Genomic DNA, 16166 nt, shown 5'->3' on the forward strand with positions numbered 1-16166 from the left:
TTGTCATGGCACTGTTGTTGTTCTCTTGTTGGTCTGATTGCCACGCATTTGTAAGACGCTTTGGATAGAAGCGTCTGCTAAATGATTAAATGTAAAGTAGAGAGAATCAATTGGTACATTAGAAATTTTGTGATTATCTGATTATTTCAAAATAGAATTAAGAATACAGACACAAAGAACTCCCTTTTCCACTCCACTGTTACATAATGTATATAGCTAATACACAACAAGCTCTGTTCACAGTATCCACACGCGCACCATCCTCAGCGTCAGAGTTTGTCACATGATGGTGTTGTCTGATCACGTGACCTCATCGGAAGTTGCCTGTGCTGCTCGCGAGTCGCAAGTGGTCGCTTGTAAACATGAGCTAACCGGAGAGGAGCCCTTTAATTAACCACTGAGGGCCAAAACAAGCCTGCTGATCAGATTCTGGTTCTTTTGTACTGTTAATTAAACTGGGATTTTAATGCCGACGGCTTCTACGCGGGATTTTAAATCGCTGACATGGCCGAGGTCGACGCGAATAAAGTCAATCATGTTTCCGCCGGTGAGTTTCGGTGTTAGACCGCAAGAGTGGAAATAGAGTCATTCTTTATGGAATGGAGTACAAAATAGTTAGTTTATTTTCTGTATTGTAAATGTGTGTATTATATATTGTGCACAGAAGTGGTTAATGCACAAAAATATCAAATGTCAAAGTCACAGGAGTCTAGACTGAGCAGAAGTCACGAGCGCAGGATCAGACGAGGCTGTCTTTTAGTCTTAGTCTCGCCATAGTTTATTGTTCTAGAGGTAAATAAATGGCTGTTTTGGTATGTGTGCTGAAAGTGCCATTATGATGATTCATGTAATAATTGTCTTAAACATTCTTTCCTGTTTTACACCCTCAACAGAGCCAAAGTATTTAGTTTCGAGCAGTTTGTAAACTTAGTGCACCTTCGTTCATAATGCAGATTCGTGTGGTCACCATGTACCGTTTCACTTATGCTCAGGGCCATAACTACCATTGATCACGATGTGTCCCCAATAATATGCAGAGTAGGTATTTTTGTGCAGTTTGCAATGAATTACATCTTACCTTGGTTCCCCTCAGTACTAAATATTTGGTTACATCCTTTCCTTTATGTGTTCAAATAGGCCTATTTGAGCTTTGTTGAAGGATTTTGTGGTTTGCATGATTCAGTATTTTATCACAGGCTGTGTTAGTACATGGATTGTGATTTATTTTCCACTTACTTGTTTTGGTATTTTCTTCCTCATTTATGTCTCATTGACCTTATTCCTACAGTCACACCATAATTTGCTTTTGGAGTCATAAAGCATGCTGGAAATTATAACTACATTTGCCACCTAAAAAATAATTACAAAAATCTGGTATTCACTTTGATATATTTGTCTTAAATCCTGGCCTACGTTGAATGTTAAGAATGTTATTAAAAAAAGAAAAAAAAGAAAAAAGAAAATACATCTTTGTAATGTCTAGCAACTGAAAAGACTTTCTGCTGGTTATTTGATAATGTTAACCAATAGTCAAAAAACGATTGAATTTAATTCAGCTTTTAAGTCTGTTCTGTAATGTAAGATCCACTTATCAGCACTAAATCATTTCAAAATTGATTAAAGCAAGTCCTAAATGTTTTTCTCAATAGCTATGCAGTTTTGCTCAAAAATAATATGTTTACGGGAAATTATGGAAGTACAATGGTTTGCGATTACATGCATCAATTCAGGTTGTCTACAGAATAATAAATCAATTGCATAGCATTCTCACAGAAAGCATTTTCACATTTACAGATTTTGAATAGTTTTTCTTTGAAAAACATGCACTAGACGAACATGTTTGGCTGTTACCCTTGCATCTGTTGCAGCATGAAAAAAAAATTAAAATGTGGTGCTCAAGTAAATAGAAGTCAAACTTTAAAAAAAACACTTTTTTTTTTAAGTGTTAGTGATTTTCTAAATAAATGTCTCCTAGTAGTTTTACATACAAGAAAAATATCTTGAGAATACTTTTTTCTAGTGTTGCACCATTTTTTTTTAACCAAAATTCAATTTTTAATTTAGCTTAAAACCAAAAATAAAATAGTTAGTCATAGTAGGCGATGAGATAATGTCTCAATATTTCAACCGAACAAATTACATTCTGCCATTCTATCATTATTTTTGGTCACTGTGAAGTGTGTTCTGTCCACACAGCTTACAAGTTTAGTTGTTGTAGATTATCCATATTTTGTGCTCGAAAAATGGGGAAGTCGTGGCCTAGTGGTTAGAGAGTTTGACTCCTAACCCTAGGGTTGTGGGTTCGAATCTCGGACCGGCAATACGACTTAGGGGCCCTTGAGCAAGGCGCCGAACATCCAAATGCTCCCTGGGTGCCACAGTATAAATGGCTGCCCACTGCTCCGGGTGTGTGTTCACAGTGTGCGTGTGTGTGTGTGTGTTCACAGTGTGTGTGTGTGCACTTCGGATGGGTTAAATGCAGAGCAGGAATTCTGAGTATAGCTCACCATACTTGGCTGTATGTCACATCACTTTCACTTAAAATGTCAGTGTTGTGGTCAGCAATTGCAACCCTTCAAATCCACTTTTGACAAAATCTTTTTTTTTTTCTTTTTTTCTTGTCAGCTGAATTTTTTTGGTTGCTGGAATTTCAGTGCATCCCAAGATTTCAATAATATTTAAATTAACAATTGTGTGGCCTACTGGCCTTATGTACTCGCGCACAGTTTATTTTCTTCTTGTGTTTGCGTGTGGGTGTGGGTGTGGGGGTGTGTTCATGGATGGCTCAGACAGAACGATAAACCCTGATGTCATCTGTGATAGGGTTTATATAACGTGCTGATGATAGACTTATTATGAAAGCAAGAGCGTGCGAGCAGCCAATGTATGCCTGTGCACTAAAACAGGGCTACCTGTAAAACTGGATGGATGAGATTTTTCAGTTTAATTTTTGGCATTTGATTGATTGCAGACTAAGGCTTATGATAATCACCCACATCCACTGCAGTTTTGCTTTCAAGATTCCTTTGACTTCATTAGATTACATTGAAATTTTCCTGTTATACAATAGCAAGAATGTGGCGAATTTGAAGTATTGTGTTTTAAGGCAAGATTCCAGTGGCTTGGCTCTAACAGGCACAGATTTTCTGCTAGATGAACAATGATGGTTTTGATTAGTGAGAACAATGAGAGCCAATAGGTAGAGTTTCAGACATACTCTCAGTCTCTCTCCATTTTTGCATAATAGTGCAGTCATCGGCAGGTCAGATGTTCAAAAAATGAAGAAATCAGGGAAATCACGCCAGCTTGGAAACTCAGTATGAACAGTACAGGAACTTAAAAGAACCCTATGTGCATTTCATCAACCAGTCTGTAATTTTCTGCTGTGCAGTAATAGCATGAAATTTCCCATTTGTCAGCATGCACACGTGGTGATCATTAATCTCATTTAAATGGCTGACCCACGTACTATTGTCTTTAGTATTTCACTTTCCGTTCAGCCTAGATTAGAAGCTGTCACTCTGGATTGTGATTTATGAGGCATGAAAAATGGTGTTCCACCATATTTCCGTTACATATGTAGGCATGTAGCTGTGATAAAGGGATAATACACAACCATCTTCCCTTAACTTGTAATGAGAAGGACTTATAAATGGGCTGTTGTCAAAAAAAGAGATTATTTTTGTCATATTTTTATTTAATAATAATATAATGCAATGTGTTGTCATGTGATTGAGATAACTGGTCATTGTGGTAGAGAGCTACTGCAAAGAAAACACAGGACTGAATGAATCACTTACCATTTTGGTTTGCACAAAAATCTTTACAGAATTGCACAAGAAAAACCTGATCTTTTAGCCACCACTTTCAAAAGTTATATTTCTGGTAGTTTCTGACTTTGAAATGCTTTTGGGAAGTGTCTAGTCAGTGATTTTAAAGAAGCAAAGCATAGCCTATTTTTTGACTGTGTTTTACAGAACAGCAGTACAGGAAGTGCATAGGCAGTATTGAGGTTTCTGACACTTTTTCATCGTGAGAAATAAAGACAAGCTGATAATGTTTTGTTAAACTCACAGCATTGAGGCCACGCTAAGAGACTGGAATAAAACCCAACTTTCATTCTCAGATCAGCCATGCTAATTTAAAGACGTGTCCTTCACAAGCTATCCATAGCTAACCAACATTAAGGCCCTTTCACATGACTCGCTATGGAGTAAAGTATTAAGATTTGCTGCATTGCAAGTCGATTACAAAGCCTTGACAATTTTGTATTCTTTTCAAAAGGTCTTTGACAGTCAACCCAGACACGGTTTCAAAGCCTTTAGAATTTCTCCATCGATCTTGCATCTATTTAAAGAAGAGAACGCTTATCAGATCTCAAGTTTCGATCTCTGACTGAAGTAGAATGAAGTTCATGTCTTTATTAGATCTTTCAGTCTGTCTGTCACTTTAAAGCAGGGGTGCCCAGACTCGGTGTCTCAGCATCATTACTCCAGTCTTCAGTGTTACACGATCCTTCAAAAATCATTCTAATTATCTGATTTGCTGCTCAGGAACATTTCTTGCTATTGTCCCTTTTGAAAACAGTTGTGCTGCTTAATGTTTTTGTGCATAAACTGAGATGCATGATTTTCGGGAAGCATTTATTTGAAATAGAAATAATTTTTAACTTTGTAATTTTTCGCTGTCATTTAATCAATTGAATGCATCCTTATTGAATGAAAGTATTGATTTATCTCTAAATAAACAAATTAATTAAATGTAAACGTGTATGTGACTGTAATTGAAAGGGTATTAGAATAGGAGTTTATAAACACAGAGACAATTTACATGTGATGTATCCCACTGGAGCTATCTGTGTGTCTCTTTCTCTTTCAGAAGAGGATAGGCTACTGTTTCCGGTGACAGGCTATGGTTTTAATGACTGCAGGGATGAGTATAGTAACCCAAAGCCGTCCCCAGTTGCAGGTGGCTGGATAGGTGCTGACCAAGAAGAGGAAGCATTGCGCAGGAAGTTAAAATATTTCTTCATGAGTCCCTGTGAAAAGTACCAAGCCAAAGGCCGAAAACCTTTTAAACTGGTTTTGCAAATACTGAAGATCATTATAGTAACTATACAGGTATTTAAAATGAATCTCTTTTCTTAGAATTCTTTCTAATGTTATTTTCCTTCTACAGCTCATATACTCAACCCACAGCTTACTACAGAAAGCGTTGCAGCTCAGTGTCTCAGTTTAACCCCCAAACTATTCTTTAACCACTATGATGTGCCCTACTGTGGGCCCATCTAAATAAACCTTTGGTTCTGCACTCTGAAGTATCACAGAGTTTCATAGGTTGGCTAATGTCTAGTAAGCATTCATTTGTCTTGTACAGTTTCAAGCCACACATTGAAACCAAGATCTCATCGTTCAGTGCTCACTGAAAGGACATTTTTAAAATGTTGCTCTAACTTCATATTCAGTAAGACTGATACACAAGAAGAAATAAAATTAATAGAATAAAAAAAACTATGAGTATGTGTGTATATATACACAGTATATATGTATAAATATACAGTAAAGCAATAGTTAGAAAGCAATACATTTGTATCTATTTTATGTATGCATATATAAGAGTTATTTAGAGGAAACAAGAAACAACATCGATATACAGGTATACATACATGAAATGTTTTTTTTTTTGTTTCCTCTGAAAAAGTATTATATACATAAAATAGATATAATTTTATTGCCCACTATAATACATCAATATTTATATAATGATAATAATAATGTCTATGCAATATGTAATTGGATATTTATATAAAAGATATATACATACAACTTTTGGTCTCATTTAGTGCTTATTAATTGTTATTAAAAAAAAAATCCTCTCTTTTTTGCTTTTTCATTATCTCTAGCTGGTACTTTTTGGTTTGAGCAATGAGATGGCGGTGACGTTTAAGGAGGAAAACACAGCCTCATTTAAACACCTTTTTCTCAAAGACTATGATGATTCAAATGACGCACTTGCTGTTTACACACAGAGTGATGTTTATGACCACATGTTTTACGCAATAGAACAGGTAATGTATCACTTTGATAATTCATGTATTTTGAGGGATATATTTGGGTAGTTGGTTGTCTTGCATTTAATCTGTCTTTTAAAATTGTCTTGTTTTTTTGTCTGTAAAATTTAAGTCTATTTTTATTTCTTTTTTAAATGTAGATTTTTATGGGAAAAAAACACATTACTCTTTTATAGATGCTATTTATTCTTTCCCAGCTGGAGTTTGATTGTGTGGTCGTGTTTATTAACACCAATTCTTTTCACTTGTCTTTCAGTACCTGGCTTTGCCAGAGAATACAGTGGGCCGCTATGCATATGTGTATAATGTTGGTGTGAATGGAAGTGCGCTTTCCCTGTGTCAGCAATATTATAAAAGAGGAAGGATTGACCCAGCTAACGACACCTTTAACATCGATCCACATGTGGTCACAGGTGACTGTTTTCCAGCTTCTTTTTCTTCCCAGTTTGTTTCTGTTTTGATTTTAGTACTTGTTTTAACCAGAACAGATGTTAGGATAATGTAGGATCAAGGCAAAGACTTATAAATTTATAATAAATTTATTAAATTTTAATAAATTTAATAAAATAATATAAAATTTCTTGCACTTATAAATTCTCCTTGGTTCCCTGAGGAAAGAGCTTTGTGTTAATCACACTATGGGTAAAAACCTGTTTACTCTGATAGTGAAGCCTGATTTTATCACGTTCTTGTAGCTGCACAAAATAATGGTGCTTCAGCCCACCAAAAGGGCTGGAGTTGACCGCTAAACAAGTCAGCTCTTGCAGCACTTGCACCATGCTATAAGCAGGTGCAGAACAAAACTACTCGGTGAGCCCAGAGCACGAAGGTTTTTAGTGCTACAAAAACCACCATCATCTCAATGCAGTTGATGTGTAAGCATAGCTCCAGGTTTGACCAGGAGCCTAATGCTGGTCTGCCTCTTTCAGAGCTCCCCAACCTGAGTTGGAGGCATCTGTCATGACAACCTTCCTTCAGGAGGTCAGTCCCAATGGGACCCCAGTTTTCCAAGGGGCCACAGCTCTGATGCATTGGCTTACCCAGAGATTAAAATGTCCCAGGTGCAAAGCTTTGAGCCAGTACTGAAGGGGCTGACATTGTAGCAGGCCCAGAGAAATCAGAGAGGAAGCGGCCGACACGAGGCCGAGCATCCTCTGGAAATCCCTGAGGGAATGTGAAGTCCCCAGCTTGATGATGATGTCACTAGCCGCTGAACTAAGCAAACTTGAATCTGGGCAAAATCGATAACTGTCCCCAGAAAGACTACTCGCTGACTGGAAGACATGGAGCTCTTGACTAAATTGATTTTCAACCCAAGCCGCACCATGTGGCTGAGCAGCATAATCGATGAGTTCCCGTTCTGATCTGGCCAAAACCAGCCAATCATCGAGGTAAATCAAGACACGGACTACAGAGGGGAGAGAGTGTGTATATCTACACACTTCGTAAAAGTGCGTTGGCCCAGAGACAATCTCAGTGGCAGGACTCTATATTGAAAGGCCACTCCCTCGAATGCGAATCTCAAGAACGGTCTGTGCTGGGGGGGACGGCTATCTGGATGTGAAAGTAAGTATCTTTCAGATCCACAAATATAAACCAGTCCCATACTTGCACAAGGATCAGTTTCAAAGTCAGCATCTTGAACAGCCGTCTCATGAGTGAGCGATTCAGATGGCTGAGATCGAGGACTGAGCCTGGTGTTGAGCATGGGATGGAGATTGTGCATGAGACTTCTTTGGTGAGACTCAAGCTCTCGCAGTGAGAACATTCTGCCTCTGTGAGCGCAGCCTCCATAGTGTGATTAACGCAATGGGAGAGACCGTTCGAAAGGGAACTAATTTTTTGGTTTGTTTATTGGTTGAGAAACCTGATGAAACTAAAAGATCTTGTTACTTCCTCTTTTGCACATTGTTTTGCACTAGCAGTTCCTCGTTACTGAGTGCATGACAGGAATCACTTTCTAATCTAAATCTAAAAGAAATCTTGCTGTTGCCCAAACTGATGACTTTGATAGTCACTGAGGCTGGTTCAGTTAGTAATGAATTTCTCTCTTCCTTTTTGCAGACTGTATCGGAGTGAACCCTTTGTCCACTCCCACACCAAGTCTGGGCATTGATTACAGGAACTTCACCCTCAAGTTTCACAAGTAAGTTAAACAGGGATTTTTAAGCAAGTTGTTTTTGTTGCTCCGAAATTTCTTTTGATAATAAAACTCAAACTCTTTCTCAGGCTCATTAATGTCACCATACAGTTCCAGTTGAAGGCTATAAATCTTCAGACCATCATCCACAATGAAATTCCTGACTGTTACACTTTCTTCATTACGGTGAGTTTCCACATGAAATGCTGCTTTCACAAAACGTAACATTTTACGTTTACGTTTTACGTTTTTAAGTTTTTTTTTAAAACGTAATTTTAACGGACTTGTAAATAAAAGTTTGACTTGTAGAAAAAACAATGTGCACGTAAAAATATAAAAATTATCAATATAAAAAAAAAAAGTACAAATTATTTAAATGTAATTTAAAATCTCTATACTTTTTATGCTTTTTGATAATAAACAAAAAATCGGTTTCAGCCAAGTGTATCTAGATTTTCTATAATAATAATTCTATAAAAAATAATTTCGGCACATAGCTAGTAATGTTATGATAATGTTAAACATTTCTCTTTATTTTGTATGTAAAATTATAACTTTATAATTTATACAGTTCTAAATGTAAAAAAGGTATTTATAGATATTATCTTTTTAGTTTTGAGCCGTTTTTCCAATTTGCCAAGTATGTTAGTGTATAACTAATGGTATGTCATTAATATATTTATATTCATAGAATTATAAAATATTAAAATGCATTATTTAAAGAATATTTAATTTTAGATGCCTATAAAAGAAAACTCTTTATCTGTAATTTTAGTTTTGACTCAGTATATCTTCAAGCATAACAATGTTATATATTTCTGTAATAATCATGTAATTGGTCCTGTTTTCTGTTCAGATTCTGCTGGATAACAAGGCCCACAGTGGTAAAGTTAAGATCAGTCTTGAAAATCAAGCCTCCATTAAGGAGTGTAAAGACCCAAGTGTGTCTGGACCCGGTAAGACTCAGCTACTTCACATCATCATTTTTGTACATTGTGGATAGTCACTATATATGCTTATACTCATGCTGTCTCTCTGTCTCCAGCTGATAGTTATGCTCGTGTGTGGTTTGACGGGGTCGTTTTAATGGTGTGTGGTTTCTCTCTGCTCCTCTGTGGTCGCTCTATAATCAAAGGAATAATTCTTCAAAATGTAAGCCATTGTATCAAACCAATCCACATTAATGTGACAGTCATTATATAGCGAATCCTGTCCTAACATTCGGTCTTGTATTTTCTCTTCAGGAGTTTGTGAGGTACTTTAAGACCTCTCTGAAGCGTGATGTTCGTTGGGGAGACAGAATGGAGTTTATTAACGGATGGTATATTCTGCTCATCATTAGCGATGTGCTAACTATCACAGGCTCCTTCATCAAGATCGGCATTGAGCTAAAGGTCAGTCAGCGCAGATGACTGTCAGCTTCAGAAAATGGAAATGTTTAAATCTTTAAGCATATGGAGGCATTGTGTTGGACTGATCTCATGATACTATATTTGAACCCTCAGAACCTCTCATCCTACGATGAGTGTGGGATCCTCTTGGGCACCTCAACGTTATTGGTTTGGGTTGGAGTTATTCGCTACCTCACCTTTTTTCAGAAGTACAATGTGAGAAACAACACATCCACACACACCAGCGTTCATGAAGTTACACTGGACATTTTACACAATTCACCATGAATTTTTAAAAAACTTAAATTATTTTTAACAAAGGTTGCTGACGTTTCTAGATTTTCACTTTCATCGGCAGGAAATAAACTTAGAATTACTGACTAACCTTATTCATACTGCACATTTGAGATATGAAATATATTTGAAATTTATCGTTACCAATCCTTGAACTCTGTAAAAGTTTGGAATAGATGTATTACAGTTTGAAAAAGAGTATTGTCTTGAAATAACGCCTGCGTTCTTTTTTTGTAAATTTTTTATTTTAAAACAATTTACTCATTAAATGTCACCACATCTCTAGTGGAGATTTGCTTGTGAATCAATTGAGATGTTTTTTAGGATGTGTATTTTATATGCTCTGTTGTTTTCCTTTCTCAGATTCTCATCGTCACTTTACAAGCTGCATTCCCTAATGTGATCCGTTTCTGTTGCTGTGTGGCGGTGATCTACCTCGGTTATTGCTTCTGTGGGTGGATTGTGCTGGGACCCTATCATGTTAAGGTACCCAACTTAAGCCAGACAAGGCCAAGCAAGCATGATACAATTAATTCAAAATAATTTAATGTGGAAATACATGGAACATGTCCCAAAAAAAGGTCTTGGTTCTGATATTAGAAATATAATCCTCTTTCTCAAGGTAAATGTTTTTTAGTAAAATGTAATTTCTTTTTTACCTTTTAAAGTAATTTTTTTTAAGAATATGACAAATTATTTTATTTTCATACATGCTGTGTTGACAAAAAATGTAAAAAGTCCAAAAGAGACCGTATAGGTGTATAGTATTTATACAGTTAATATGTGATTCAACAGTTTGTAGTCATTCGCTCTGTTTCTATCCAAACTTGCAAATTTAATTTATGCACAAAACTGGAATATTGCATAAAACATTTGCGAATAAAGTACCGTTTCAATCCAACGAGTCAAAAATTGCAAAATCACCACTTCCTGATAAACTGGCACTAAATATCTCTAAGCAGACTTGGAGAAGCCACTGAATATAATAACTTTCATGTGTGAGAAATGAGTTGCACTTCAGAGAGAGCAGACGCAACACGATAAATCCGGTTATTGCTTTGATGTGAATGCCAGCTGTTTGGGAACGCAGTCATGTAAGACAGTAATTTTACAGAAATACTTTGAAGACAGACTTTCCTCAGGCCAAAACAACATACAGATGCTGTGAATGAGATCATAGTGCAAAGACACATGACTTTTTCAATGAGCATAGTCGAATTTGTTCGGGGAGTGTGTTTCTATTGTAGTTTATGTGCTTTTTTTCTTATCGGATAAAAAGTTGATCCTACTCAGTTGTGTGCATCCATTTTTCTGCACATTTTTAGAATTGATGTGCATCTTGGCATTTCCATCCAGTGGTTGGTTTATGCGATAATCCAAAATGCGCATAAAAACAGGTGGATGGAAATGTAGCTAATGAGATTTATTCTTTTATTTAACAAAGATGCATTAAATTGATCCAGTTACAAAAGATGCTGTTCTTTCAAACTTTTTCACCGTGTTATCACAGCTCCCACAAAAATAAATTAGTCAGCACAACCATTTTCAACATTGATAATAATAAAAAACATTTTTCAAAGGACATATCAGTATATTAAAGAGACACTGAAGCCTAGAGTAATGATGCTGAAAATGAAGCTTTGCGTGACAGGAATAAGTTACGTTTTAAAATATATACAAATAAAAAAACATGTGTCTTCTCTCTCTTGATATATGGTATGTGTTGTTTCCTTAGTTCCGCTCTCTCTCACTGGTGTCTGAGTGTCTTTTCTCTCTGATCAATGGAGATGACATGTTTGTGACCTTCAGCGGCATGCAAGAGAGCAGCATGCTTGTCTGGGTCTTCAGTCAGGTGAGTTTGACCCTCAGCTCCTCACACAGATGCACACACAACAAATGCTACAGAATTCAGTGCAGTAAATATACTCTGTTCCTTTGCAGGTTTATCTTTACACATTCATCTCTCTGTTCATTTACATGGTGCTCTCGCTCTTTATCGCTCTTATCACTGGAGCTTACGAGACCATCAAGGTAAGGGTGAAAGACGAGGCAGATGAATAAAAAAAAAAGACATGTTTTTGTTTATGATATCCTCTCACACAGACACACACACATACAAACATGCATGTCTTTGTAAAATAACACAATGTAAAACAGAATTTAATTAAAAATAATTGTTTTTATGTATGTGTATGTTGTGTTCATTTTAAAAGTTTTCATTTAAATTACATAATCAATTTTTTTTTTTTTTTTTTTTTTTTTTTTAATAAATTTTACCTAATTCTCTATTTTTGCATTCCTGTTTTTGTAAACTATCTTTTTTTTTGCTGATTAACTCAAACAGGTGTTATACTGAAGTGTTGAGTAAGATGATCCAAACAGCTTGATTATAGTTACATGATATCCTTTCATTTCCATCCAGCATCAAACTCAGGAGTCTGTCCATATCACTGATCTGCACGCGTTCATCGCTGAGTGCACTGACACGCCCTGCTCTGGAAAGTTTCGCGGGTTCGAGACCTCGCCCTGCTCTGTTTTCTGCTGCTGTGACAGGTGAGTCAGCATAGAAACAATCAAAATATCTCTTAATATCAGCAAACACAAATTTAAGTGCCCCTTATTAACACAAATGTATTGCATACTGCAATATTAATAGTGAAGGGCACAAATAATACAGTTAGTTTCACACAAAAATACATTGATGTTTAAGAGAGATACTAATTCTTAAAGGTAAACATAGTATTTCCACTTGTGTTATCAAATATAATTGCAAGAATTTTTTTGTTTTTGTTGCAATTTTTATTTGATAGCACCACAATGTTTCTATTCTTAAGAATGAACCTAGGGTTGTTACTACACAATAAAGTGAAAATTCACCAGATCTATTTTCTATTCTTATTTTTACATTGTCATTTTTAGTTAAAACCATAACTGGATATTATATATATAATATATAATATTATATATAAGTAACACATGAAATTAAATGACTGAAATGCTGTTTTCTTTTAAAACACTATTCTTTGTTTTATTACAAATTTGTAAACTTTTTGTACAAATTTGAAAACTTTTTTTTTTTTTACAGTGTACTTTGAGTGTAACACCCACTTATCAATCCAATCAACAGCTGATTGATATAATAAAGTGCTCGCTCTAGATTTTAGCTTTCTTCAATAATCAGTTATACTTCGATGTCTGTAACAATACATGGAAGAAAAGATCTGGCACTACTTCAATGTAATCGTGACTGAACTGGGATGGGAGAAAACATTTTTTTGCATGAAACCCTTTTAAATGAAGACTGTAATCGTGTGTGTTGGTGTTACCCTACAGAACCACCACATATGAGGACGTGCACCTCATCAACTAGTACAATCTTGGGACTTGACGCCTGAAGATCCCTCTGCTGGCCACCTTGCAGTAGTGCAACAGGAAAGAAGCCAGTGGCAATGTGAGGAAAGCTCCAGACAAAATTCCCAAGTCGTCACAGTCGCTTCACTTTGGACCTTAAGTGGAGAAGAGCATATAGGATTTTAACAGAAGAATTGCTCCAGTCTCTGAAAATTTAAGTTTTACCTCAAACTGATTTTAGTTTAACTTTATTCTGGAGGTTGATAAAGGCAGCCCAGTACCGCCTCTTTGTCTGTACTGATAAATACACTAAGGAGGTTGAATTTAAACAGTATTAGACAGACAACAAACTGCACACACGCAGGCGACATGTACAATAACCATTGCCTGAATGTTGTTCGTTCAGTGCATGTGCTGTGGTGTGCAAGTGGGTCATCAGTGATCAATACTGGGAGACATAGTGGTCAGTGCTTCTATTGCTTCTCGTTCTGTTGGATAGTTTTTATGTCTTTGAGTAACTTCTAGTCATGTGCAACGTCTGCAACCAGAAGAAAACTGAACTGGCAGGCCTAAGAGTTAAGCAGATGTAGAACACTGCTGCTGCCAAATAAAACGTGATTAAACATCATCATAAAAAAATAAATCCCCTTATTCAGCACTTAGAGCAGAAACTGCCATCCCTGGTGTCTTGATATCATCTCCATGTATCCATTACAATTATAGCCTTTTTATTTAGCCTTTTTCCCTAGAAACGTAGCCTTAACTCTTTCTGGTGTGTAGAGCTGGCTGTAATTTGGAATGTAATGCCTCATGGTTGAAGAGGGTGACTTTCAGTTGCTTTTTCTATTTTTCTGAGCTTTCTGTAAACAAGTTCACCAGTAATGATACCTCCATAATTTGATTCCATACTGATTTATTTGTTTAATATGAATCAAATCACTCGCTTTGCAAACCATAAGTGAAATCTTATTTTATAAATTTTATTGGACAGTCTTAACCTTGATGATCCAGTGTCCATCCACCCTTCATCAGCTTTGTTTTAAAACGGAGGCCTTCAAGAACATTATTGTAGGATTACTGGCACAGTGTTCTGTTACCATGGTGACATATTAGAGCAATAGAACTCATCAGACGTGCTTGACCCATGCATGACTCTCACTTCAGAGAGCTAACAAGCCTAAATATATTATCTTCTCCATTATACTTGACTGATTGGAGAAGGAAGGAAAAAGATCTATATTCTGGGGCCTGTGCAAGCCATTACTTCAAGTGCACAATAAGTAGGACAAGTCAGTGAACTGCTTTCTTGTCATATTGCATGATTAGATTTCCCTTTTAATTCTTCTGTATTATTGTTGTAATGTAGTGTTTTATTTATGTTGTGTTGGCTCTGTTGCCTTTCTGCTTCAAATGAATTTAAAGCGCACAATCTGCAAACAGACTACACTTTCTGTTACTAACATGTGAAGCTAGACAGTGATGTTTTTCAGAAGTCACATCACATCTCATGTTGCCTGATAATTGTGTCTTTTTAAATGTTTTGTAATGGACAACTTGTTCAAATACTTTGCTGACCAAGGCAACACAAGCAGCCTGTAGATAAAGTGATGTAGAAGAATCTACTGACTTTAAAAATTGAGGATTTTTCTTTTATTTGTTTTAAATACTTGTACAAGTGTCATTGCACATTTTTCCCCAAAAACTTTGGTCTTGACAGGGTCATTTTTTTATGTACTCATGTATTGTTCAATACAGTGATTGTTTAATATTGACACATTTCCCTTGTCCTGTTGTTGTTCCCTATTAGAGTAAATTAGTACACTTTTTAAAGCTGTATTGATACATGTAATCATTTCTTACTCCATGAACACTAGGTTGTATAATGAGAGTATTTGATCACAAATCTGAAGCCTTTAAAATTGTGCATGGCATCTGTGGCCCCTAAATTGCACTTGTAAAATATTAAAGTTGCTAAAAAATATTTAGTCAAGATTATTGTATGTGGAAGAGGGGAAGGGAGTTTGTAGGCATGTTTGAATAGCTGGTCTAAACAGGTGCATGGACCATTGCATCAGTGTACCTTGTTTGAGTTGGCTATCTGAGACCTCAGGAAAAGATTACACACACTGTTCAAACAGAGCAACCCCCTCAGATGTTGATCTCAGACCTGTGGCCCTTCTATAAAGCCCTACTTCCCTATTGTCAACCTGCGGTGGGAGTCTGAAAATGAGACACACCCAGCAATTCAAAACCGAATGAGTTAACTGGAAGAGATTTCATTTAACTGCCTCAATAAGTCCATTGTGATCATATACAAACAGGTTTTACAGCAGTATAACAAGAAGATAATCTTCTGAGGCTTAATTTTGACTGATTTCTTTATTCATCTAATCCAAAACTACTACTGTGATGTGCTCCGATGCTCACAATATCTTCTAGTGTAACTTAACCTTGTCATATGGGTGAGGATACCAAATGCCAGACTGATGCGAATGGTATTGAAAATGTGCTATATGATTGGCTCAACCCATAGATTCAAATTTGCATATTAAAGACAAAGCTGATTTTAAATAAAAGCTAGACAAGAAGAGCAATGTAGTATAGGACATTACACAGCTGCAGGCCTGTGAGAATCCATTTACTTCCAATGGGGACTATTTAGACTGGACTATTTCTTCTTTTACAAAGCTTTCTATGTATGTAAACAAATCTTATCCATGTAAACAAAAATCAAGTGTTGCTTGTCCATAAATGACCCTTTCTTTGTTTAAAAATAATGTTTGCTGTCATACTGTTTGTATGATTGATTTTTCTCTGCATGAATGCTGTTTTTTTAGTCCATGAATGCACTTTTTAGCTTTAGGAAATCAGTGTTTTGCAGGCGATTTAATCCCTACTCTCTCTCCTATCTGCTTTTGAA

The 16166-nt window shown here is 36.2% G+C and overlaps 1 protein-coding gene across 1 annotated transcript; it reads left to right on the plus strand.

Moving 5' to 3' along the window:
• The first annotated feature begins 287 nt into the window (after positions 1-287).
• On the plus strand, positions 288-16035 carry LOC113063893 (mucolipin-1-like). The gene is made up of 15 exons (XM_026234345.1): positions 288-547; positions 4879-5120; positions 5903-6067; positions 6327-6483; positions 8135-8216; positions 8300-8396; positions 9067-9166; positions 9256-9362; positions 9455-9604; positions 9716-9817; positions 10259-10381; positions 11631-11747; positions 11837-11926; positions 12318-12448; positions 13229-16035. Exons 1-15 carry the CDS (start codon positions 505-507, stop codon positions 13263-13265), a joined length of 1743 nt encoding a protein of 580 aa, XP_026090130.1. The 5' UTR covers positions 288-504; the 3' UTR covers positions 13266-16035.
• Positions 16036-16166: the final 131 nt, after the last annotated feature.

Source organism: Carassius auratus, chromosome 1 (genome assembly GCF_003368295.1).
Source record: "Carassius auratus strain Wakin chromosome 1, ASM336829v1, whole genome shotgun sequence".
Classification (NCBI taxonomy): domain Eukaryota; kingdom Metazoa; phylum Chordata; class Actinopteri; order Cypriniformes; family Cyprinidae; genus Carassius; species Carassius auratus.

Bases quoted from the DNA above. Each gene is read 5' to 3' on its own strand.
- LOC113063893 (XM_026234345.1), top strand. From the start codon at position 505: ATGGCCGAGGTCGACGCGAATAAAGTCAATCATGTTTCCGCCG. The intron at 548-4,878 runs GTGAGTTTCGGT...TTTCTCTTTCAG, and splicing joins AGTCAATCATGTTTCCGCCG to AAGAGGATAGGCTACTGTTT. The intron at 9,363-9,454 runs GTAAGCCATTGT...TTTTCTCTTCAG, and splicing joins AAGGAATAATTCTTCAAAAT to GAGTTTGTGAGGTACTTTAA.